The sequence below is a fragment of the Phocoena sinus genome, chromosome 13 (genome assembly GCF_008692025.1).
Source record: "Phocoena sinus isolate mPhoSin1 chromosome 13, mPhoSin1.pri, whole genome shotgun sequence".
Lineage (NCBI taxonomy): Eukaryota > Metazoa > Chordata > Mammalia > Artiodactyla > Phocoenidae > Phocoena > Phocoena sinus.
Genome location: NC_045775.1, coordinates 64,136,742 through 64,162,596, shown reverse-complemented (window position 1 = coordinate 64,162,596; position 25,855 = coordinate 64,136,742). Strand labels below are relative to the sequence as shown.

The following is a 25,855-nucleotide window of genomic DNA, read 5'->3' as shown; positions in this document are numbered from 1 at the left end:
ACTGAGCATAAGGGATGTCCAGGTAATGACATCCAGAGGTCAATATAGCTGTAGCTTTAAAAGTCATCTTCCTGTCTGTGATTTGCTTCAAAATCATCTGAGAGTGGTGGGTAGGCTATAGATGAAACAAAATTGGCTATGAGTAGATAACTGAAGTGGGTGAAAAAGTAAAAATTAGCTCATGGTCAGGGGAAGAAAAAGCTGCCCTGACATTCGTCAGGCTGGGAGGACAGACATAGGTTAGGCTAGCTACAAAGTTACTATGAAACAATATTCCTCCTAAGGGCACACTGCAGCTAAAGTATCATAACCACCCCCTTTTTTGTGCGACTACTGCTTTCCGACTCACTGGGAAACCTTGTTCTCTAAAATCATAGACCATCAGAAACTTCGCTGTTTGAAATTTTATCAGTAAAAATGAATCACTCTTCTGTTGCCGGGAGGATCTAAGTCACTTTGACACAGGGAAGCAGTCGTTTTTTGTTTCTTTTCTTTTCTTTTCTTTTTTGGCCTTACCACATGGCTTGCGGGATTTTAGTTCCCCAACCAGGAATCGTACCCACGCCCCCAGCAGTGAAAGCGCGGAGTCCTAACCACTGGACTGCCAGGGAATTCCCAGGGAAGCAGTCTTGATTTGCAAACCAGGTTCAGAGCTTCAGATAAGGGGCTTCTGAGCACAACATTCCATGTTTATCTTAACTTTGCACTTTCTAAGGAAATGAACCTTTCCTTAGTGCAGTTCAGACCAGATGTTGACTCCTGCTTTGCGTTGAGCCTATCAAAACATTGCTTCATTTAAATTTTACCAAAATTCTATCCTTACCCTAAGTCCTATAACTCTCTCTTTGCCTGTTTGGTGAGACACCCATAGCTTTTCTGGTATGTGGTCTCCTTCATTTCAATGAGTTAATAAATCTGATTTTTCTCAAAATACAGGTCTGTTCCCAGTGATCTTAGGCTGATTGATGATGACATGAGCAATAGGGATATGGGAGTTCTCTGTACTATTCTCTACGCTATTGCAAATGATCCACATTTTCCGTAACATCTCCAAGTTTTTAAAAGTCCTCACCCCATGTTAATAGTGCACACCTTGACAGTGTTTGAGATTTGTGCAAGGCAAAATGCTTGCCCCATGCCAGAAAAAGCCCACAACCTAATCCCTGGCACCTGTGAATGTTACTTTACTAGCAAAAGGGACTTTGCAGATGTAGTTAAGGTTAAAGACCTTGAAATGGGAGAGTATTCTGGATTCTCCAGATGAGCCCAATGTAATCAAGCGGGCCCTTAAAAGCAAAGAACCTTTCCTGGCTGTGGTCAGAGAGAGATGTGATGATGGAAGAGTCAGAGGTGCAACATTGAAGAGGAAGGGACCACAAGCCAAGGAATGTGGGCAGCATCTAGAAGACAAAAAAGGTAAGGGAACAAATTTTCCTCTAGAACCCCCAGAAAGGAACACAGCCATGTTGATAATTTGATTTTAACCCAGCGAGACCCATGGTAGAGTTCTGACTTACAAAACTGTGAGATAATAAGTCTGTACTGCTTTAAGTCACCTTTATGGTCATTTGATATGGCAACAATAGAAAACAAATACAAGATCACAAACAAGAGGAGTGAGTAAAGACAGAAGTGAGCCAAGGGTGCCTGGGGCAACACCAACACTTTAGAGGAGAGGAAACAAAGGTGAGTTAGCCAAGGAGACAGAAAGGGAGACACCAAGTAGTGGAAAAGCCAGAAGAGACCAACAAAGGAAAGAGTTCCAGGAAGGAGAAAGTAGGGACTTCCCTGGTGGTCCAGTGGCTAAGACTCCATGCTCCCAATGCAGGGGGTCGGGAACAATCCCTGGTGGTCCAGTGGCTAAGACTCCATGCTCCCAATGCAGGGGGTCGGGTACAATCCCTGGTCTGGGAACTAGATCTCACATGCTGCAACTAAGAGTTTGCATTCCGCAACTAAAGATCCCACATGCCACAACAAAGATCCCGTGTGCCGCAACTAATGCCCGGCACAGCTAAATAAATAAACACTAAAATAAAAAAATTTAAAAAAAAAAAAAGGAGAAAGTGGTCCAGAGATTTAAACTGCCTACTCTTTAAAGTGAGGGCTGAAGAAGCTTAGTCTTTCAATTTTAAAATACATGTTATTTTATTGCTTCATTTTCCCAGTGATTCTCGCATTTGTATATAAGAGCCTCTTTCACCTGAAACTTCACCTTCTCCTTTCATGTTAAGAGCCTGAGAGTTTGAGAACTTTCACAGCCTCAATCCACGTTATAAACCCATTAAGGTAATTATTCTGGTTCTAGAACAGCAGGTTTTACCACATCGTAAGCCGGAAAGAAATGTAGCTGTTTTAATGTGTTAATCCCAGTTATTTGACTCTGGGGGACCGTCTAATCCAAGAGTGAGAACAGCCCACCCAGACTGGCCTGCCAGTGCAGACCTAATCTCCATATTTAAACACTTCACCCAGACCTACCTCCACCCCCATCCTTAAAGTCCCAAACTACGTCTCATTAAATATGTACTCTCTCTCGCCAGACCAGCTCAGCTACCAATTTGGAAAATGGCAAATTATTTCACCCAGGTGAGACTGTTGATAGCTTTGACTATCTTAGAGAACAGTTACATTCTAAAGGCAATGTTTACAAATGGAAAGAAACGCTGAATTTGTAGATTTTCAGACTTTAGAAGACTAAGTGGAGAATGTGGAAAAGAGGATATTCTTAAGTGATAAGCTCATTAACCTCATCAAGTTTTGACAGTCTGGGCCTAATGCCTCATTCTCACATGAAGGCCTTGGCACATAACATTTTTCTCTGCCTAAATACCCAACTCATTCTTCAGAATTCAGAATAGATGTCACTTTTGCAGGGGGACTATCCCAGATTATGTTGGCTCCTCCTGTTATAGGCCCCCACGGTACACCTGTACATCTTTTGAAACAGTCACTACACCTGCAATACTTGTTCAGTGTCTGTCACCCTCTCCATTAGATGACAAGTTCTGTGAGGTGAGGACAAGGTCTGCCTTCTGTTGTGTTCACTGTTATCTCCTTGGTCCCTAGCATATGGCAGAGAGTCAAATATTTGTTGATGATTGAATAAATGAATGAAGGGTGGGGGCCTAGTGCTCTTACTCTGGGTTTACAGGTGATTTCTACATTAGTGGTTCCTGGAAACTTAAATGGGAATGAAACGTTCAGGCCCCTCAGAGCTAAAGGACCAAAACCACTGAGTTTCCAAAACACACCTAATACCCTGTGTTCATCCCTGGTCTTGTCCAAAGCCTGAAGCAGCAAATAAACACAAGAACAAGTGGGACAGATTTTCAACACGTTTTTTCTACAAATGGTGTTGGAATAACTGGATATACACATGCAAAAGAATGACGTTGAATCCCTTCCTTACACTCTACACAAAAATTAACTCAAAATGGATCACATAGAGCTTCCCTGGTGGCGCAGTGGTTGAGAGTCCACCTGCCGACGCAGGGGACACGGGTTCGTGCCCGGTCCAGGAAGATCCCACATGCCGCGGAGCGGCTGGGCCTGTGAGCCATGGCTGCTGAGCCTGCGCGTCTGGAACCTGTGCTCCGCAACGGGAGAGGCCACAACAGTGAGAGGCCCGCGTACCGCAAAAAAAAAAAAAAAAAAGATCACAGACCTAATGTAAGAGCTAAAACTATACAACTCTTAGAAGAAAACATAGGAGATGTTTGTGACCCTGGGTTATTCAAAACTTTCTTAGACATGGTGCCAAGATAAGTGACAAGAATAAATTTGACTTCATCAAGATAAAAAACTTTTGTGCTTCAAAGGACACTACCAAAATGAAAATACAACCCACAGAATGAGAGAAAATATGTGTAAATCATATACATAAGGACTTGTATCCAGAACATATACCCTTACAACTCAACAATAAAAAGTCAAATAACGGAATTGGAAAAAATGGACAAAGGATTTGAATAGACATTTTTTTCCAAAGAAGATATACAAATGGCCAATAAGCACATGAAAAGTTTTGCTCAACCTAGTTAGCCATTAAGGGAATGTAAATCAAAGCCACAATGAGATACGCCTTCACTCCTCCTATTAGGATGGTTATAATCAAAATGATAGATGGCAAGGATGTGGAGAAAGTGGAACACTCATACATTGCTGGAGGGAATGTAACATGGAATTCTGGAAGTTTAGCAGTTCCTCAAACAGTTAACGTGGAGTTATCATTTGACCCAATAATTCCGTTCCTCGGTATATACCCAAGAGCAATGAAAACATAACGTCCACACAAAAACCTGTATATGAATTTGCATAGCAGTGTTATTCTTAATAGTCAAAAAATGGAATCCACGTGTGCATCAATGGATGAACAGATAAACAAAATGTGGTATATTCACAAAACGAAATATTTAGTCATAAAAAGGAATGAAGTACTGATACGTGTTACAACTTGGATGAAGCCTGAAAACCTTAAAATGAAAGAAGCCAGTCACAAAAGGCCACATAGTATGTGATTCCATTTATATGAAATGTCCAGAATAGGCCAATCAGTAGAGATAGAAAGTAGACTGGTGATTGCCCAGGGTGGGGCGCATGTGGGTGGGGATTGTGGGGGAGTGACAGCAGCTGGTGTGGCATTTCTTCTGAGGGTGATGAAAACATTCTAGAATTGATTGTGGCGATGGTTGCACGACCCTATGACTATACTAAAAACTACTGAATTTTGCACTTTAAATGGGTGAATTGTACGGTATGTGAATTACATCTCAGTAAAGCTGTTAACATTTTCTTAAGCAGGATAGGGGCTTCCCTGGTGGCGCAGTGGTTAAGAATCTGCCTGCCAATGCAGGGGACACGGGTTCGAGCCCTGGTCCGGGAAGATCCCACATGCTGCGGAGCAACTAAGCCCGTGCGCCACAACTACTGAGCCTGCTCTCTAGAGCCCGTGCGCCATAACTACTGAGTCCATGCTCTAGAGAGCCCGCGAGCCACAACTACTGAAGCCCGTGCACCTACAGCCTGTGCTCCGCAACAAGAGAAGCCACCACAATGAGAAGTCCGCGCACCGCAACAAAGAGTAGCCCCCGCGCACAGCAATGAAGACCCAAGGCAGCCAAAAATAAATTAAAAAAAAAATTTTTTTTAAAGTAGGATAAAGAAATGCCGTGCGATTTCAAAACATCCCACAGTTGTTAGAAACCAGTCTCACACTCGTTTTCCCAAGCATCAAGGGAAACACAGGTTTCTGTCTCCTGGGACACTCTGGGTCCCAAGCTCATTCATTTTCCTGCGGGCCTGTGCAACTGTCAAGGGCTCAGTGCAGGAATTCCGATCCCGGTGAATCGTGGATCTGCAGTCTTCTTTCAATGAAGCACTTCCATTCTATAGAGCCATGTATTTTTCTCTCTTAACAATAAACTGTCCTTGAAGCTTGAAGTGCAGCACAAAAAATTATTTTCTTTCTTTCCAGCACAGACAGATTCACTCCATTAAGGTCACCTGAAACTCACTGGGTCAGGTGTTTGGAGCAGGCCAGAGTGCCAGGATGACCGAACCCTAAATATCAGATGCTGAACTTTTAGGCTCATGGTTTGTTCTCTCCCTCCTTCCCTCCCTTTCTTTCATCCAGGTTCTTCAGCTCTAAGACAAAGGTCTAAATCCCCAGCCCATCCCCCAAACCAAGAGTGCTGGGTGGGAGGAGACAGAGGAGCTTCCTGGAGTTTGGGCTCCATTTCCTGGCTCTGGGGACTCACACTTGAGCATCCACCCACTCCTGAGTCACTTTACTTCCCTTCTTCATGCCTAAGGTAGAGCTTGGTTAGGGGTCCTAGAAGCAGTTCCCGCCCTGGCATGTCAGAAGGAGCCGGTGAACACACAGGGAAGTCTGGCTGGTGAAGGATTCAAGAAGAAGAAAAGCAAAGACTTTTCTCACGTGAAAATGGCCAGTCTGGAGGGGAGCTCAGAGCAGGCACCAGTAGACACACGCTGAAATAAATGAACAACTGGATAGCAAAATCCACAAAAATGTAGACTCTATTTAAGAAGTCCTTGAGATATAAAGGAAGACAAAGGCAGGGTTCAAGGGTAATAGAAACCTAACCTCTGAATGTCAGAGCACTCTAGGTGTAAAAGGAGATGGGAGTGGGGATGGGAAGGTGGGTGACTTGGTATTCTTCTGGCTTCAAAAAGTCAGAGAGCCCAGATCACAGCTAGAACATCCTGGTACTGGTTATAGATTCTTTACAAAGGTGTTTACCTGTGGGCAAGAGAAAAACCAAAAGTTAATTTCACATTTTCAGGAGACCACACAATAGTCCATCCATAATGCAAATGTAGCCAAGCCCATGAGTTTTTGTGAGGAAGGGAAAATAGGTATGGAAAGGAAATGTGACCTGCGCAGGGTCCTACAGTATCAAGTGGCAGAGCTGGATAGAATCCAGAAGTCTCATTTCCCTAGTTCTAGAATACCTTAGAGGAGAGAGTCAGCTGGAAAGCACATATTACAAGTCAAGTATTTAATAGTTATTGGCCCAAAATATTAGAGAATAGGGATCATATTACTAACTTCTACAAGGCCCCACAGGCTTTGGAGTGTGAAGTGCCATTTGAGGCACAATGCACAGGGCCCATACTGAAGTCTGAAGCAATAAAAGTGCAAAAAAGGAAATCTACTAGAAAGCAGGAGTTAAGGTCTTCCCCACCCTCTTCATGAGCACTTCTTGTCTGGTTACTTCTTCAGAAAAATCATCGTTGACATCCAATACCAGCACTGGGATGTTCAGCAGAGCCTCAGAGTAGAGCCTATAAGAAGCACAGACATTTAGGGAACAGAAAAAAGATGGCAGGTTTCACATACTCACCAGTCTTCATAATTCAGAACAGATCTAAGGTCACATACCTTCTTAAGGAAATTTCATGTAAACAGTAGTTTAAAAAAAGAATTCCCATAAAGTTGGCTGGGAAGATGAAGCTGAAATTCCTCTTTGGTCTTGAGACTGATACCGAAGGTCAGAGCCTCAAACATTTTAAATGGACACCACACCAAGCCTGAAGGGAGGAAAGGCTGAAACTAGGAATGTCAACTTAGTACATTGACAATTTCTCTAAAATTTTTCACAGCCCTTTACCCTGAGCCAACTATGTCACCATAATCAATCACCATGGTCAGTCAGGGAATGTCAAAAAACAAAAAAGCTGGAGAAATAGAATCTAATCAGAAGTTTATTGGAATATATAGATTATATCCAATATTAAATTTCTGACTTGGATAATGCTTGACAATTCCAACCACTTCCAGCACATTCTGAACCTGCTTAAGGGGCTGCATGTTGAACTTCCTGTATTTTAATGACCAGCTGCAGGAAGGCAGGCCTCTGCCCACTGCTGCTCTCTTCTCCACTTACGGGGTTGTTTTGCGGACAAGCCAGGCTTCGTGCTGAGCATGAAGCTGCTCAAGATACGCCAACTCAATTCCTTTCTCCTCTTCCCTGGCCCTCAGGTGTAGTCTCTTCAAACAAACCTGAAAGACAATCCCCAGGATCTGCTGAGCTCTTTGGTTATTTCAGCTGTTACAAAAGCTGGGGTGCTCTCAGACCCACTTGCCATGTCTATCCTGGGCACTAGCACTACGACTTTGCTTCTGCTGCCTTGTTTTTTTTATTCAATCACAGGTTAATAACAGACACCATCTACCCTGGGAACCTGGAATTAACCTTTCTTTCCTCCTCCCAGCCGCATCCAGGAAGTCACCGAACTCTCTTTAATCTCTCTTCAGCTGACTCTCCTCACCTCTGCCCTGGTCAGGCCTCATCATCTCTCACCTGGACTACGAGCAAGTGCCTTCTGGCTCCCTGCCTCCTGGAAGCGGTGAAGCATGTGGAAAGAGCACAGGCCCTAAAGTCTCAAAGTCCAGGGTTAAATTCCCGTCTTCACCAGGCAGCAGCGGGGCAAGCTTTGTGGGCATCCATTTCCTCCCCCTTCATCAATCCCACGGGTCGCTGTGAAGACTTACAGAGGGAGCCCATCAAGTTCCTGGCAAATGCTGTCTTTCCTCCCAGTTTTCCTGCTCAGTCCCCCCTTCCAGAGTATTGCAATATACAGTTGTCCCTCAGTATCTGTGGTAAGGGGGGGTTGGTTCCAGGACCCCCTGAGGATACAAATATCCAAGGCTGCTCAAGTCCCTTATGTGTATGAAATGACAGTGGGCTCTCCACATCAGTGGGGTCTGTGTCTGCAGATATGGAGGGTTGACTGTAACGGTATTACTCTCCTTGCTTGAAATACCTCCCAGGGTCCTTATCGCCTTCAGCCCGGATTCAAGGAAGTATGAGGAACATCATACTTACCAAAGGGTAAGTACTTTGAAACATCTCTTTCATATCGTACCAAACACTCACTCCGGGGCACAATGCAAATTCTGCACAGGTCAAAGGTAAAGAAGTAAAAAAAGTGAGGCTTGAGACTAACTCTCCATCCTCCACTCCTTCCAGAGTGTGCATAATTTCACTCTGATCAGAAAGTTTGAAGCACAGTGGCTCAGGGAATGTCAGCTTCTCCTTTACTGGTCATACAAGGCCATTCCCAGAGTCTGGCCACCCCTCCTAACTCTCCACTTTCAACTTCCTTAGCTCCTTCCTCCCCTGGACCCACGGCTTCAGCCAGATTTGACCTCCTTGAAAGATCAAGCTCTTTCACATCTCAAAACTTTTGCTCTGAATGTTTGCTTTGCCTGAGTTGCCTTCCCTCCTCTCTCTCCCAGGCAAATGCCTTATTATTCAATGTCACCTGTCCTGGGAAGAACAAGTAGATTAACCCACTGATTTAGGACTTCTCTCTTTCAAACATTTAAACTTTATTCCCAGATGTAAACTTTATCCCCAAACGTAGGGTACAATAGCCCTAAAGATGCAGAGTCTTTGCTGTTTCCCTCTTGTCCCATCTTCCCTCTAAGGAAAGAAAATCATATAAACACATTTCATTTATGATCTTATGTCCAACTTTTCAAACTGATTAACACAGATCTAACATGTTAATATTTTTAGCACTTACCCCTTTTCATCTCTTTCCCCTGAATTAAGAACTGCTCTAAACTTAGATGAAGTCCTTGTCCTAGGGATTCTATAATCTAGTTAGATAACAAGTAAAACGACATACACAAAATAGCAAATCAAGTGCTGAACTGGGAGGTTTGGATCTTAAGTGCAGCGGTCAGATAAGGGAGGCAGCAGTTGGGCTTAGGCAGTCAGAGGCGCTTCCCGGAAGAGGCAGGGCTCTGCCTTTATCTCTGGTACCAGCTTACTCAGCACCACTCTGCGAGCCAGGCGCTACGCTAGGCCCTGGACAAACACAGACCCCCAGTGGTATTTCAGCTGTATCAGGTGACAGAGGGAGGTCTGCACAGGGTGCTCTAAGGGCACAGTGACTGGGGGAGACCCAGAAGGCAGGCCGGAGTCCATCTGGTTCAGGGCTGAGCGCAGGGCCTGGCAGAGCAGGTGGTCAATAAGTATTTGTTGCACATACTCACTGAACGTTTTCATTTCTGACCTAGTCTACCTCTATCGGCCTTTTGCTCCTACTTGACTCTTTTCCATTTCTGCTTTCCTTCGCTCTGAACCTCCTCTTTCTCCTTCGGTCATCCTGCCCCTACTGGCGTCCTCATCACTGACTGCTTCCAGACGTCTCCCCTTGTTCCCCTGCCTGCCCATCACACATCTTTACACCACTGACTTCCTGATACCCAGTTCTCCACCCCACTGATGACAGATGTTAGTGACTTGTTGTATACTTTCAGAAAGATTCACGCATTTCACATTCCTAACCCCACCTTTTAAAAAAAAACCCATACATATAAAAGGTCTCCTACCATGTACTTAGTTCTTATTTTTCTTTACTTAACAATATGTCTTGAAGATCGCTACATGTCAGTATAGTACTTTCTAGTTCTTTTTCATGACTTCAGAATTGATCAGTGCATGGATGGAGCATAATCTATTCAACCGGTCCCTACTGATGACTACTGGGTTGTTTACAATAACTTGCTATTGTAAACAATGTTGCCTTGCATACGAACCACTTTGCCTACGTGGGAGCATATTTATGGAGTAAATTCCAAGGAGCTTGATTAATAGGTCAAAAGTATGTGCACTGCTAGTATACGCTGCCAAACTGCCTCCTTAGAGGCTGACCAATTCACATTCCTGCCAGCAAGGTAGCTTCAGGATTTCTAAATATAGCAAAGCTACCTAGTTTTCCTGAGAGAAAAATATTATCAGAATTAATGAAAATGCGTATTTTTTAGAATGTGGCTTTATGGCTTCAATTATACACAGGGCAGAGCAATTCTTTTTATAAAAGCTATAATTATTCATTCATTGCTGGCAGGCAAACATTGATGCTAAAGTCTCTCCTGCTAAACTGGGCTATCATTTCCCTTTGCACTGTTAATTTGCTTAATAGAGCAAACTTTTCTTCCCTCCAGAAGCCTAGGTAAACTTCTATTTTGAGCATTTGGCATAATTGTTGCTTTACTGATATGGTTACAACAAGTTCTTTAAAAAAAAAAAAAAAAAAAACCTGTGCAGACAGTGCTTTAGTCTGGTCCCTCTTTACCTCAGTCCTCATGGGGAGGACATACTGAATGTGAATAGGAAAGCAGTGCAGCTGGAAATGGCAGCTGCCCCTTCATTCCCCTGCCCGCCGCATCCTCACCGCCGGAAGAGCTGCTGTTCGGACTGCTTGAAGTCAGAGACAGCAACTGGACAGTGACTGCTAGTGGGTCTGGCCGCTGTGCTTCTCAAGCCCAGCATCCAGGTGCCACTTGTTCCCAGGCCTTTGCAGCGTGCTGTGTCCAGACTGCAAACACGGCCTGGCTCTTGGAGGCACACGGGCCAGCTGCACTCTTCCCGATTCCATGGGGCACTGAGGCCCAGCCATTTCTCTTCTGATTTTTTACTGTTGGCTCGCTTGCTTTTTACAATTTAGGGGAGGGTAGGTGGGAAGGAGCAAAAGGCCCTACTTGAGCCCATCCCTCGAGCTCTGAACGTAGCATCTGCCGGGGGATTGAGCACTTGCTCAACAGCTTTCTACACAGAGATGTTTTCACTTCTGTTCGGCTCTCTCTTAGATATAGTTCCCTTTGGGTCTCACAGAAGAGGTCAGTGGTGACTTCAGGGGAAGGATATCGACATTCCTGGTTCCTGGCTCTAATGCCATCAAAATAGCACCAAAATCCCCATTCAATATCAAAATGAATAAGCTATTTTTTTCTACCATCAAGTTGCAGTAATCCTTCAACCCTTATTCTACCCCAGCTGAAATACCTCAGCTCGTCTCTCCAAAAAGATGTATCAGCCACACCATAAAAATAACAGTCACCACCACCACTGTCATCATCATTGTCTCTTCTCACAAAGTCATTCCAAGTGCACAGAGAAGTGAGGAAGACGTTCTTCCTTCCCTTGCTGGGTCCCAGTGTCCCAGCAGGTTAGGTTAGGTTAGCTTAGGTTAGGAGCCGGGAAAAGGCTAGGTCAGTACTTTCAATTCTTCTCTTAATGCTTAGCCCCTCAACCTACTTCTGCTTTCAACTATCCATCCCATGAACTCCTACTGGAAACCTGTCACCTCTTCAAAATCCAACCACAATCTTCCCTCAGTTCAAGTCCACAATGCTCTTACTCATCCATGAGCCCTCCTGGGGGCCAGGATTCTCCTCTCACCCTGAACCCGACACTCAGCTACTTCAAACCATCCTTTTGGCAGGGGTCTCCTTTTCCCCTAATCACTGACACCAATCCCTGCCCCTACAGTACAGTCACCCTCATAATTGGCCTCTTCTATCCCTGCTCCCAGGCAATGAAGACTACTGTGTAAGAAGTCATAAATACGCAAGGCAGCTACTTTCAGCTTCATTATTTTCACAGAAGGTTCTCAGCCCTCTGGCTCCACTGCATCTCTAGCTAAGTTTCACTTTAAACCTGAGACCCTATTTACTTCCGTGTAATCTCTTTATTTCCTCCTATGATCTAGCTTCTGCCTCACGATCTTCAGAAGCTCCCGACACAAAGAGCCCCAATACCTGCTCCCTGTCACACCCAAGGCATTCAAACTGGTCAGGCTCTTCCATCCGGTCCTCTCGTCTCTGGCTCCTGTGAGCCTGTGCAACTGGGGCTCTCCCACCCATTTTCTGATCAGTCAATCTGCTCTCAGCCTTCCCTCTTCCACAAAACTCAGTCCTGTCTCTAAAAGCATGGCCTCTAGCCTGAAGGGAGCTTTCCCTCCTAAGATAATGTGGTATATCTGGCATTTGACTGTATGTCAGATATTTGTCTAAAAAGGGGAGAACAACACATCCCTCAAAAAATAACCCCTGCCTTGACTCCCACTCCAGAAGAGCCCTTAGAGATCACTAGCCTGAGACACTGGATTTGACAGACAAGGACCCCTCTGGGGAAAGGTTTCCAGGGCCTGCGCACGGTCACTGCCTGTTGGCAGAGCTAAGGACCACTGCTGTCTCCAGAGACTCCAGTGCTGCTGCCATAACATCACCCTACTGTGTGCTGGGCTGGCTCCATGGTCCAAGTCAGAGGGTCATGGGATGCAACTTCCACAGTCCATCTTGCCTTACCAGTGGCACCCTTAAGGTTCAAAAGGAGACTATAAATTCGGATGGTATCAGGATGAGGTGAGGAAACACTTTTCCTCCTCCTGACATGCTATTCAGGAAACCATCAAGACCATCACAGACTCTGATGACCCAGTTAGAGGGAAGGAAAAGCTGAGGCAACTGGCTACAGGTTAGCTGATCAGAGGGTCGAACCTGCAGACCCTGGTGATAAACATAAAGCCCAATTTTCTCTATGTGGTTGCTACATCAAGAAGGACACTTTCTACGCACAGTCATTGGCTTTAGCACTCTGCCCAGAAAGCCTGTGGGTGCTCACACTAGGATGGGAGGGTACTCATCCATTGCTCTCCGTGCTCCAGGTAATACCCACAATCGACTTTCTCCAACTGGAAAATCAGGGGCTCAGAGAACATCAGCTCTTAAGTTTCATATGGCCCTAAAGTCTAAGGCTTTAAATTCTGTGTTACCTGGGGAGCAGCCTGGAGGTAGATGAAGCCATGTAATCTGAGCCGGCTGGCAAACTCCTGCAGGAGAAAATAATGCCAGTCCTGATAGATGTGCCATTCGATGTCACTGAGGGAACCATTTTCAAAAAGAGTCTTTGCAAAGATATACCTGATTGGAAATGTAAGTAGGATGGGGAGAGGGGAGGAGAATGGGAAATGGAATGAAAGGCCAAAGAAAGAGAGAAGCAAAAAAAAAAAGAATCAATAACCAACTTGTTCCATGTCTGTCCAAACCACTTAACCTTTCTAGCACCTCATCAATCTTTTTTTTCTTTTTCTTTTTTAACTGAAGTATAGGTGACACTTAACCTTTCTAGTTCCTCACCCATCTTTAAGAAATCTGAATTCTTCACCTATGTCTCTCCCTCCTTGCTCAACACTAAGATGAGAATAGAATTTAGACTTTAGAGGCCAAAATCACAGTTCTCTGGATGGATTAATCCACTGGAAGAAAAGGAACACTGAAAGAGAATATCATTGGTCGCTAACAATTTTCCCTGCTGGAAACCAGTCAAAACACATAGCAAATGGTGCATGTAAACTCAAACTTGCATGTAAACTCAAACTTTTAAGGTTTCCTTATTACTACTGCAAGTAAACCCCCAAACAAAAAGCCAATCTAGTATAAAGCACCCACCACTTTTAATTTAAGGACTCAAGCCTTCTGAGTCTCCAGGCTACTGAGCCAACCTTTTGCCTACTTGAGAAGTAGAGCAGGAAATGTATTGAAATGGTGTCACCTATGGAGCAGTAAATGCACTTCCTACTAACTGCAGTATTACCAAGAAAGCAGACTCTCCTCCAAAGCAAGCACATATAAGCTCTTGCTTCCTCCGCCTCTGAGCTTCTAATCCAGATACAAGAAAGCTAAATCTAAAAATCAAACTAGTTTTGCCCCTTGCTTACTTCCATAACTAAAGGAGGATCTGGCGAATGGGAAATAAGAGTTAACTAGAAACCATCATGTCAGGAGGGTCAGTTCTGCTTTCAAACCTCAGGCATCTTGATACAAAACACAATTTACATCCTGAACAATGAGCTCCAGTTTCTAAGGCAACGCTCAGCAACTGGCTACTTCTGGGAAAATGAAATTCAGAATCCTTATCTATGAATGGCTCAGGGAAGTATACACCGCAAGGCTGCGAGTGCTGCAATAAGAGAATGGCTTGCAGAGTCACACTCCTGAGTCTGGCCTGGCTTCAAAATTCACTAGCTGTGTAACCAGGGGCAAGACATCAAACTCTCAGCCTGCTTCTTCCTCTGTACAAAGATAACAGTTGAACGTAACTCACAGAGTTGTGAGGACTGTACGTAATACTTACAAGGTGCTTACAAGAGTGACTGGCACACAGTACTCAAGACACCTTAGCTGTCACTGTAACTACTTCATCATTAGGCTATGAAGACACTAATCTGGGAGCTCCAGAAGTCAACTCTTCCAGTCTGGAATGGCTTAGCTACAGCCTAGCCTGAAAAATGTTTTCAGCTTCTTCACAGGTAACATGGAAATTAAGATCTTATAAAGAGAAAGTAAATATCTGTTAATAAGTCCTATAAAAGGGCCCTCGCCTTTTTTTGAAGATGAGCACTTCTTTATTTCTCCAGAGCTGGTGGTGAAGGGGCAAGAGGGCATAGAAGGCCGTGGTGCTGACTGCTGAGGGGAGGGAACCCTGCAGCCCGAATGCAGGGGCTGCAGGGAAGAACCAGCTTAAGGACCTAGGCGTAAAGTTCCCTGCTCTAAAACCACATGCTATTATTTTCTTTCAATTCAAACAGAAAAGATTTAGATTTCTCCCTCCCTGTCATCCACTCTCCCAAATAAGCCATGTTCCTCCTTTGGAACACATATAACACACATGAGCACACGTGCAGTCTCAAAGTTCCCTGTTAGACTAAGGTCACCGTGAAGGCAGGGACTGGGTCTGCTCTGCTTACTGCTGCTGTCCAGTGCCTAAACATAGGCGGCATTCAACAAATCTGTGCTGAGCAAATGAATAAATGGATAAATGTTTAAAGGAGTGGAAGTCCCAAGGTCTTGTACCTTCTAAACCAAGTATTTCTATTTCTAAGGGGTCTCTCACATGTCTATCTCACTAAAGGGCTGGAAATCAGAAGACTGATGGTAGGGACTTCCCTGGCGGTCCAGTGGTTAAGACTCAGAGCTTCCACTGCAGGGGACACGGGTTCGATCCCTGGTCAGGGAATTAAGATCCCACATGCTGCACAGCGAGGCCAAAAAAAAAAAAAGATGGTGAATGTTTCCAAGCAGGTAGTAATATGTAATTCATCTTCCTAATTCAAGAGGCATGGCTTGGGAGAGGGGAAAGGAAAATAGGTAGTAGTATATCCAACAGCTGAAAAAGAACTAAAATCTATAGCCCAACCATTTATAATTCACATATTTCGCTTTTATAAAGAGTAGGCTCTCTCTTGGGGTCCACAGAGAAGGAATGCCTAGTCTATAGGGTTTGTTTTACATATCTTGAATGATTTTTAAGTAATGTCTAAAAAAAAAAAATCACAATACATTTACAAATGTATCCTTATTTTTTTCCCTCCAGGAGGCTTTATGGGAGCACTAAGGAGCAGAGATAGTTTTTCTAATTTGGAATTAAATGGGTAACCAATCTAGTGGTTTCAGAAGTGAGTGGACAATAAAAATGCAACATTTTTCATTTTGATAACTCAAGGGGCTTAAGATAGACCATCATGCCACCATTTCACACTGACAGAGGTCATTCATAACCTTCAGATAAAAAACCCTCAGTGATGTCCAGATTAAGGCACCCTCACTTCATCTTCAAATGGCTTATCCACAAGTGACAGACTGGTTTTGTGGCAGAACCAGGAATTCCAGAGCATAGATGGACTAGCTCCTCTAGAACAGATGGGCTGAATTCCCAAGCTATCTGCTAGCTTTCATTAAAAGTGACTCCTCATCTCACTCCCTCAGGTGGTCAGGATGAAGCTCTTCGTCCGACCTGTAAGAGATTGGATGTCTCTTACAGATTCTGGCCAACAATAAGCCCTGCCACACAACAGAGGGTCAAAAAAGGTTAAATCCGAGATAGAAGCCAATTTTACAAATCTGCTATTTCTACTCAGAAATCCTTTCTTGAAGAATTTTAAAAAAGGATAAATTTATTTCTCCTATCATTTTAGGAACACATTTTAATTCCGACTGCTTTTTTCTCCCAGGTGATAACCAACCACTGATTCATTTGGTTTGCTAGAACATATGCTGCTACTTAAGTGTCTATTCTGTGCCTTTTAGCATGTAATGGTTATACTAGGTAGCTACCCGCCTGCTTCTATGCTAGGAAAGAATAAGGAAACATATTCAGTGCCAATGTGAGAAATTAAATGCATTCAGATTATGAAAAACACAGTCTCCTTTCTTGACATATATGGTAACTGTGAAATTATAAGTCTGAACAAATCTGTATAGTGTTGTCTTTAAAAAGCCAATTTTTTCAAGTATCATTTTCGATGACAAGAGCAGTGCAGAGTCTGAGCAAGAGGAGAAAACATGCAGCGCTAAGAACAGAGCCTGTGACTGATAGAGGGCTCAGGGTCTTACCTGTCGCTGTATACAGACCTCTCAAAGATCTGTACTGCCTTCTTGGCCTCTAAGAGTTTCTCAGGGAAGGGCTCCAACTGTACCTTCAGGCGGCTCATAAAAGAAAATGTCTGGAATGTGTAGCACCATCGTGCTGGCTCCTGGTACATCATATCCAGCAAGTTTCCAAGACTGGGGGCAGTGGAGGCCTAGAGGTAAATTATGAAAGAGGAGAATTTCCTAGAAGGCATATTTACTTCACAGTGTTTACCGCCCTTCTACCCACCCGCCCACAAGTGTAATAATCAATGAGAGATGCAATTACAAAAGTTTCCTTCCACTGAAAACATATAATCACATCCCTCAGCTTAGTCAAAGCTACATAATCAAGGAAGAGATTTTCCTACCTTACTAGACAAGAACCTGACAGAGGGAGATGACATGCCACCTTCAGCATACCAAAGAACAGCAGAGGAAGAACCACCCATAGAATTAGCACATTCGCCGATTGGTGGGTTTGTGGAGCATGTTGGAGGAGGACTTAACAATCAACAACCATCTGAAACTCTACTTGGAATCAGATATTCCCACCGTAACACTATGTTGCTTCTCTTTTGAGCTTCCATTTGTGGCTATTTCTTTCTAAAACTTCAACCCAGACAAGAAAGTAACTGATTATTTGAAAATCCAACCAACCAAACCGAGTTCTCTCTCTCTTATAGCAGGGCTACAGTTTGTTAAACAAACAAATGAACAAACAAAAACAAACAAATCCCTCCTCCTCGATTCTAGACACTTTATGAAAGGCACGTGAAGACCCACTTACTCAGCATGTACAGGTGGGAACGTGTCTAAGATACTCAGGAACCCTGGATTCTTTCCTGGGCTCTGCCACTGACTCAACCCAAAAGCGAGTTCTGCGAAAAGCACTCTGATCTGCGTTCGTTCAGTCACCATGAACTGAAGGCCTGTGTGGATAAGATGCTACGTGAGCTAGGTGCTGTAAGGGGTACACAAACAAAACTGAGATTTATCTCAATGTTCACTGTGCTATGTTATCTCATTTCATCTTCAAAACGGCATATGAGGTAGGTACTACTGTTATGCCCATTTTCTTGAGGAGAACATCCACTCAGAAAGGTTAAGGAACTTCCTTGTCCAAAGTTTCATGGTAAGTGTTGAATGGGGACTCACACCTGGCTTCCTCTAACTTCTTCATTCTAATATTTCTCCATATAAAGGCAAGCAAGACATGGTTCCCAAACTCAAGTAGCTCATAATGCATATGGAAAGGGGGTGACAAAGACATGGAGAGCTAGACTATAAAGCAGAACATACAACAAAGGGGTGATCACGGTATGGTGGAGGGAATCTGAGAAAGTTTCTGGAAAAAAGTGGCATTAAGCTGGGAAGTAAATGATACATAGAATCTCCACAGATGGAAATGGGGATTAAGAAGAAAGTATTTCAGGTAGAGACAAAAATACACGGGGTGGGGGGAAAGGTTAGACAACCACAAGTGGTCCAGTTTGGCTAAATATCACCCCTGGATTCCAAAGAGGGGTCCTATGCTTTGGAAGCCTTCAGCAGAGTATGTGTGTAGAGCAGAGTGGATCACAAAACAACTTCCCTGCTTTCAATTCTGCAACCCACAAGCACAAACCAGCCTCACAAATGGCCCCTGGCTGAGAGCTGGAGGTTGAAGCAGGAGGACAAATTTGAATCTACTCGAGTCTCTGGTGGTGTCACCAGAGACTGGAGGGAGCCCATGGTTACAGCATAGCTCTGAGACTGCAGGGAAGCCTGCTGAGTGGAGTAGGGCACTGCGATGGCAGATGCACTAGGTTGACTGGGGCGGGGGTTCTACCAGCAGGCTTTGGGTTACCAAAGGGAGCCTGTTCCAGAATAAAAAACTGTACAGAGGCCTACACAATTTCTAAAGAACCTATTTCAGCTACAGAACGTATGCAAATATCCCTTCAAACATATAAACAATAGAGGGACAATCATTGGATATAAAAATATCCAGCAATTCAAAAGGAGTGGACCCATCCGTGTGTTCAGGACAAGCAGCCTCTCAGGAGACAGAGCTATTGCCACAAACAGGAGAGAACAAAAAAATCTCAGTGGGACTCGAGACTGCCACGTTGATAAGAACAGGCTATCATAAAAGAGGAACAACTGACTTTCCTGGCAGTCCAGTGGTTAAGACTCTGCACTTCCACTGCAGGGGGCATGGGTTTGATCCCTGGTCGGGGAACTAAGATCCCACATACAGCGTGGCGTGGTCAGAAAACAAACAAAACGGAGCAATATGAAAAGAACATTCTTAGAGGAGAAAAACGCAATTGCCAAAACAAAACTCCCAATGAAGATAGCAACCAGCACACTGTAAACTGCAGTAAACCTAACTAGTGAATATCATACAGAATATCAACTCAAGAAATTTCCCCTAAACTAAGAGAAAAAAAGCAGAAAATTATGAAAGAAATAAAAAGAAATACAGTTTAGGAGATCCAATATACATTGTTATACAGTGGTAGGGTATTTTTTGTTTTTTCTTTCTTTTCTCTGGAAAGATACATCAAGATGTAATGTCACTTGTGTCCTACCCGACAGCAGTGAATACAATTTTGTATCAAACAACTTTTCAAACAAAGGCTAAAATGATGTGCAACTTCACAGTACCCACATCTCAGACAAAGCTACCTAACCAAAGCAAATGATTTTCCTTCTCATGAGATAAAATTCCAATATAGAATGGTGAAATGCCACCCCCAATAAAAAAAGAGATCAGCAGAGGAAGACCACTACTCATAAGGTCTCCTTCTCATCAAATTTCACCATCACTGAGAATCACTGTCTAGTAGAAACATGACATATCTCTAGGTATTTTAGAACAGAAAGGAAGTTTAAAACCATGCTACAACTAGGGGTTATAGTCGGGGGGAACTGATCAGATGAAAAAGAAGCCAAAATCAAAGAAAAAAATTGAAGAAAATCTCTGAAGATGTGAGACTTTCCACCAGAGAAATTCACTAAGTACCAGAAAGGATTTAATATAGATTTACATATACAGCTTTCACACACACACACACACACACACACACACACACACACACACCCCCAGACCTAACCTAGCAAGATGTCAACAATTCATGAAAGCAAAACAAAACAAAAACTTAAGGAGGGGGGGAAACATTAATTACTTATTAAAAAAAAAAGATCAGAACCATATAACACTTCCCTACAACAGAAACTAAAGACATTTTAAGACAAGCAATCACTCAGAAATTATACCAACCACATTCTGAAAAAAAAAATCCTCTAAAATATATTTCAACCAATTGGAAAATGAATCAAAATAAAGAATTAAGAAATGGGAAGAAGTAATAAGAAGACAGTGGTCAGTGAATGACCAGTAGAACAGTTAAGTATAAAGTAATTATTATGAATGTGGTGAAGAAGTTTACTGCCAATTTCTATAGTTAAAAGAGAAATTTCAGGGAATTTCCTGGTGGCCCAGTGGACTTGGTAGGACTTGGTACTTTCACTGCTGGTATCCAGGTTCAATCCCTGGTCGGGAAACTAAGATCCCACAAGCCTTGTGGCGTGGCCAGAAAAAAAAAAAAAAAAAAAAAGAGAGAGAGAGAGAGAGAAATTTCACTACGTAAAAACATTCTGGATCTATAAAACTATAGATTTCTATACCTGGGGGATGGAGTCTGGAGAAGAAAGTAGTAAAAAAAAGTAGTAAAATTTATTTTTTTCTTTCACAGAGACCCCATTAACATTGATAAATAGGTTTAAACATTTATATATATATATTTTATTGAAGTATAGTTGTTTTACAATGTTATATTAGTTTCAGGTGTACAGCATAGTGATTCTGTATTTTTGCAATTTATACTCCATTATAGTTTATTACAAGATAATGGCTATAATTCTCTGTGCTGTACAGTATACCCTTGTTGCCTCATCTATTTTATACATGGTAGTTTATACCTGTTAATCCTACATCCCTAATTTGTTCCTCCCGCTTCCCTCTCTCCTTTGGTAACCACAAGTTTGTTTTCTATATTTGTGAGTCTTAAACATGTATATTTTTAATTTAAACGTTTCCACTAGTAGAGTAAAAATAGTAAAATTTCCATACGAATGAAGGGGAGATAAATAAAAGAAATATTCAAATACAGCAAAAAGGAAAAAAAGGAGATGAAAGCACAAAATAAGGTGGCAGGAATAAATTAAACATAATCATGATAAAAGAGAAAAATTCCCAGGAAAGGCAAACCCTAAGACTGGGTAAAAGCTAAAAATCCTGTTCATAAGTGAAACACCTAAAACAAGATGACATACATTAGCTGAAAGTAGAGGGGCAGCAAAATCCACCATGTAGATGCAAATAAAACGAATGCAGATGTGGCAAAGCTGTATTAAGAAAAAAAAAGCACTGGGACTTCCCTGGTGGTCCAGTGGTTAAGACTCCACGTTCTCAATGCAGGGGGCCCGGGTTCGATCCCTGGTCATGAAACTAGATCCCGCATGCCACCAATAAGAGCCCACATGCCAAATAAATTAGTTTAATTAATTTTTTTAAAAAGCATTAAATTCTACAAGACTAGTAAAGCAATAAAGACTCCACAAAAAAGTCATGAACCTTTTTACATGGAATAATAAAGCAATGAAATACAAAAATATAAAGTCAATTAAAAAATACAAGGAGAGGGCTTCCCTGGTGGCGCAGTGGTTGAGAGTCCGCCTGCCGATGCAGGGGACGCGGGTTCGTGCCCCGGTCCGGGAGGATCCCACATGCCGCGGAGCGGCTGGGCCCGTGAGCCATGGCCGCTGAGCCTGCGCGTCAGGAGCCTGTGCTCCGCAACGGGAGAGGCCACAACGGAGAGAGGCCCATGCACCGCAAAAAAAAAAAAAAAATACAAGGAGAAATAGACAAAACACAATAAAAGAACAAAATTTTAGTACACTTCTCTCAGAATTTAATAAAAACAGTAGACTCTCAAAATAAGAACTTGGAGGATAAGACTCTTAATCATTATTTTTTTCCACATATCTGAAACTGGGATACATCTTATAATGCTTACTAAACGTAATAGACATTTTAATTATTCCTTAGAAGTGTCACTAAATTGATAATGTCTTATAATCAATGACATCTTGGAATTTATAAAATATGTCACATCAAACTACATATACCTTACAGATAATACATATTCTTCTTAAAAGTCCATGGCACACTTATCAAAATTGATCATACATAGTCAATGAAGAAAATCTCAGTAAGTTTCCTCAGTGAGAAACTGTATAAGCCACATTGATCATAACAAAATAAACTCAGAATTAACAAAATAATAAACATACAAAATCTACCCAGAATATGTAAAACACTAAAAATAAATCTTAGGCAAAAAATAAATTAAAACTACAATTACAAACTCTTTAGAAATTTCAGTTAAATTCTCATATGTCAAAATCTAAAAGACAGGGCCAAAGCTTATCCCATGAAAAAAATTTCCTGTTGTAAATGCTTTTATTATTAAGGCAGAAAAAAGGGAAAAATACACAAATTAATCATTCACACTAAAGAGCTTTAAAAATGCAAAGAAATTCTGAGAAATAAATAAATTTAAAAGCAAAAATTAATGAATTAGAATGCAAGCCCCAATAGAATTAAAAATTAAAATCCATTAATTGGGTCTTTTAAAAAAGGACAAATAAATAGACAATCATCTATCAAACCTATTCCTCCCAAAATATTCACACAGAAAAGCAACATCAGACAAAAGATACAAAACCTCTTGATACAGAAGAATTTAAAGTATAAAAGAATACACGTAATAATTTTACATTATTAAATTTGAAAATCTCAATAAAAGGGCAATTTTCTAGAAAACAAAATTATCAGAACTGATTAAAAGCCCTGAATAATAACTGAGGAAGAAACAGTTGTCTAATAACTATTCCCCCCAAACAGCACTGAATCCATGTAATTTTAAAACTGATTTCTGTCATACCTTCAAGGAATAGATAATTTCTATGCTAAAAATAATACAAAGCTTCCAATTCACTTTCATAACCCTGATGGTAAAACCTGTCAAAAACTGCACACATAAATATAATACCAATGAAATTTATTAATACACACAAAATTCCAAACATATTAGCAAATTAATGCAACAGTACACCATGACCAAAAGGGTTTATTCTAGGAATGTGAGGATGACATCATTATCCAATCTATGACTAAAACTAAAAGGAAGAAAGAAAAATCCCACGGTTAACTCACTAGATGCTAAAAAAGGCTTTTGATGAAAACTCAACATCTGTTACTGATGAAAACAGTTAATATCCTAGTAATAGAAGTACCTCCTCCACATGGTCTATTGAAATGAATGACAAGCACAGATCTTAACAATGATACATTAGAGGTACTTTCACTAAACACAGAAAACATAAAAGTGACTACCATCACTGCTATTATTCAATATTGTTCTGGAACTTCTATCCAACAAAAGAAAACAGAAATGAGGTTTGGATATTGGAAAACTCTTACAACTGATTAGAATTTAGAGGAAACTATTATTTTCTAAAACCTCAAGCAAATAAAGCAAAAAAAAAAAAACTAATGTGAGAATTAAGTCACACAAGACATACAACAATCAACTGCTTTTCTTTCAAATAGCAATAACCAGTTTGAAACAGACGAAGGGAAAACAGATCCCAGTCACAATAACAACAAAATATATAACCACTCAGGAATAAACTAAACAAGACTATTACTGGGGATTCAGATAAAAACTTGGGGAAAATCAGACTCCTGTAACTTTTAAAGTCACACAAAGAATAAAACCTTAAAAGCAAGAGAAAGAAAAACAAGTGCCTGTTTTTATAATCTTGGGCTGTAAGAGGTCTTTTTAAACTTTCACGTCAAAGGCAGTAACTAAGAAGAAAACAATAGACTTGACCACATAAAAACTTAAAAGTATTATATTGCAAAATACATCATAAGAAAAGGAAAGAAAAAATGACAAACTGGTGAGAGTATTGACAATATATGACAGTTAAGATATATTTTTTAACATCTTTATTGGAGGATAATTGCTTTACAATGGTGTGTTAGTTTCTGCTTTATAACAAAGTTATACATATACATATATCCCCATATCTCTTCCCTCTTGTGTCTCCCTCCCTTCCTCCCACCCTCCCTATCCCACCCCTCTAGGTGGTCACAAAGCACAGAGCTGATCTCCCTGTGCTATGCGGCTGCTTCCCACTAGCTATCTATTTTACATTTGGTAGTGTATATATGTCCATGACACTCTCTCACTTTGTCCCAGCTTACTCTTCCCCCTCCCCATATCCTCAAGTCCATTCTCTAGTAGGTCTGCGTCTTTATTCCCGTCTTGCTCCTAGGTTCTTCATGACCTTTTTTTTTTTTTTAGATTCCATATATATGCGTTAGCATATGGTATTTGTTTTTCTGTTTCTGACTTACTTCACTCTGTATGACAGACTATAGGTCCATCCACCTCACTACAAATAACTCAATTTCATTTCTTTCTATGGCTGAGTAAAAACTGTATATGTATATATGTGCCACATCTTCTTTATCCATTCATCTGTTGATGGACACTTAGGTTGCTTCCATGTCCTGGCTATTGTAAATAAAGCTGCAGTGAACATTGTGGTACATGACTCTCTTTGAATTTTGGTTTTCTCAGGGTATATGCCCAGTAGTGGGATTGCTGGGTCGTATGGTAGTTCTATTTTTAGTTTTTTAAGGAACCTCCAGACTGTTCTCCATAGTGGCTGTATCAATTTACATTCCCACCAACAGTGCAAGAGGGTTCCCTTTTCTCTACACCCTCTCTAGCAATTTATTGTTTGTAGATTTTTTTTTTTTTTTTTTTTTTTTGCGGTATGTGGGCCTCTCACTGTTGTGGCCTCTCCCGTTGCGGAGCACAGGCTCCGGATGTGCAGGCTCCGGACGCGCAGGCTCAGGGGCCATGACTCATGGGCTCAGCCGCTCCGCGGCATGTGGGATCTTCCTGGACCGGGGCACGAACCCGTGTCCCCTGCATCGGCAGGCAGACTCTCAACCACTGCGCCACCAGGGAAGCCCTGTAGATTTTTTGATGATACCCATTCTGACCAGGTGAGATGATATCTCATTGTAGTTTTGATTTGCCTTTCTCTAATGATTAATGATGTTGAGCATTCTTTCATGTGTTTGTTGGCAATCTGTATATCTTCTTTGGAGAACTGTCTATTTAGGTCTTCTGCCCATTTTTGGATTGGGTTGTTTTTTATTTTGATATTGAGCTGCACGAGCTGCTTGTAAATTTTGGAGATTAATCCTTTGTCAGTTGCTTCATTTGCAAATATTTTCTCCCATTCTGAGGGTTGTCTTTTGGTCTTGTTTATGGTTTCCTTTGCTGTGCAAAAGCTTTGAAGTTTCATTAGTTCCCATTTGTTTATTTTTGTTTTTATTTCTATTTCTCTAGGAGGTGGGTCAAAAAGGATCTTGCTGTGATTTATGTCATAGAGTGTTCTGCCTATGTTTTCCTCTAAGAGTTTGATAGTGTCTGGCCTTACATTTAGGTCTTTAATACATTTTGAGTTTATTTTTGTGTATAGTGTTAGCGAGTGTTCTAATTTCATACTTTTACATGTACCTGTCCAGTTTTCCCAGCACCACTTATTGAAGAGGCTGTCTTTATTCCATTGTATATTCTTGCCTCCTTTATCAAAAATAAGGTGACCATATGTGCACGGGTTAATCTCGGGGCTTTCTATCCTGTTCCATTGATCTATATTTGTTTTTGTGCCAGTACCATACTGTCTTGATTACTGTAGCTTTGTAGTATAGTCTGAAGTCAGGCAGGCTGATTCCTCCAGGTCCGCTTTTATTTCTCAAGATTGCTTTGGCTATTCAGGGTCTTTTGTGTTTCCATACAAATTGTGAAATTTTTTGTTCTAGTTCTGTGTAAAATGCCATTGGTAGTTTGATAGGGAATGCACTGAATCTGTAGATTGCTTTGGGTAGTATAGTCATTTTCACAATGTTGATTCTTCCAATCCAAGAACACGGTATATCTCTCCATCTATTTGTATCATCTTTAATTTCTTTCATCAGTGTCTTAT

General features: G+C 41.8%; 1 protein-coding gene across 6 annotated transcripts in view; it reads right to left on the bottom strand.

Annotated features, from left to right (window-relative positions):
- Positions 1–5,126: 5,126 nt before the first annotated feature.
- Positions 5,127–25,855, bottom strand: part of DGUOK (deoxyguanosine kinase) — a 37,519-nt gene continuing 16,790 nt past the window's right edge. For 3 of the 6 annotated variants that reach the window (XM_032653106.1, XM_032653110.1, XM_032653109.1), the window contains 5 exons: positions 16,715–16,902; positions 13,096–13,243; positions 7,410–7,525; positions 6,708–6,807; positions 5,127–6,262 (listed from right to left, as the gene is read on the bottom strand). In XM_032653106.1, the coding sequence (XP_032508997.1) occupies positions 6,236–6,262; positions 6,708–6,807; positions 7,410–7,525; positions 13,096–13,243; positions 16,715–16,902 (579 nt within the window). In that variant the 3' untranslated portion in view covers positions 5,127–6,235. Of the gene's footprint in view, positions 6,263–6,707; positions 7,054–7,409; positions 7,526–13,095; positions 13,244–16,714; positions 16,903–25,855 lie in introns of all 6 variants that reach the window. The other 3 variants (XR_004352889.1, XR_004352888.1, XM_032653107.1) reach the window with 3 other exon arrangements.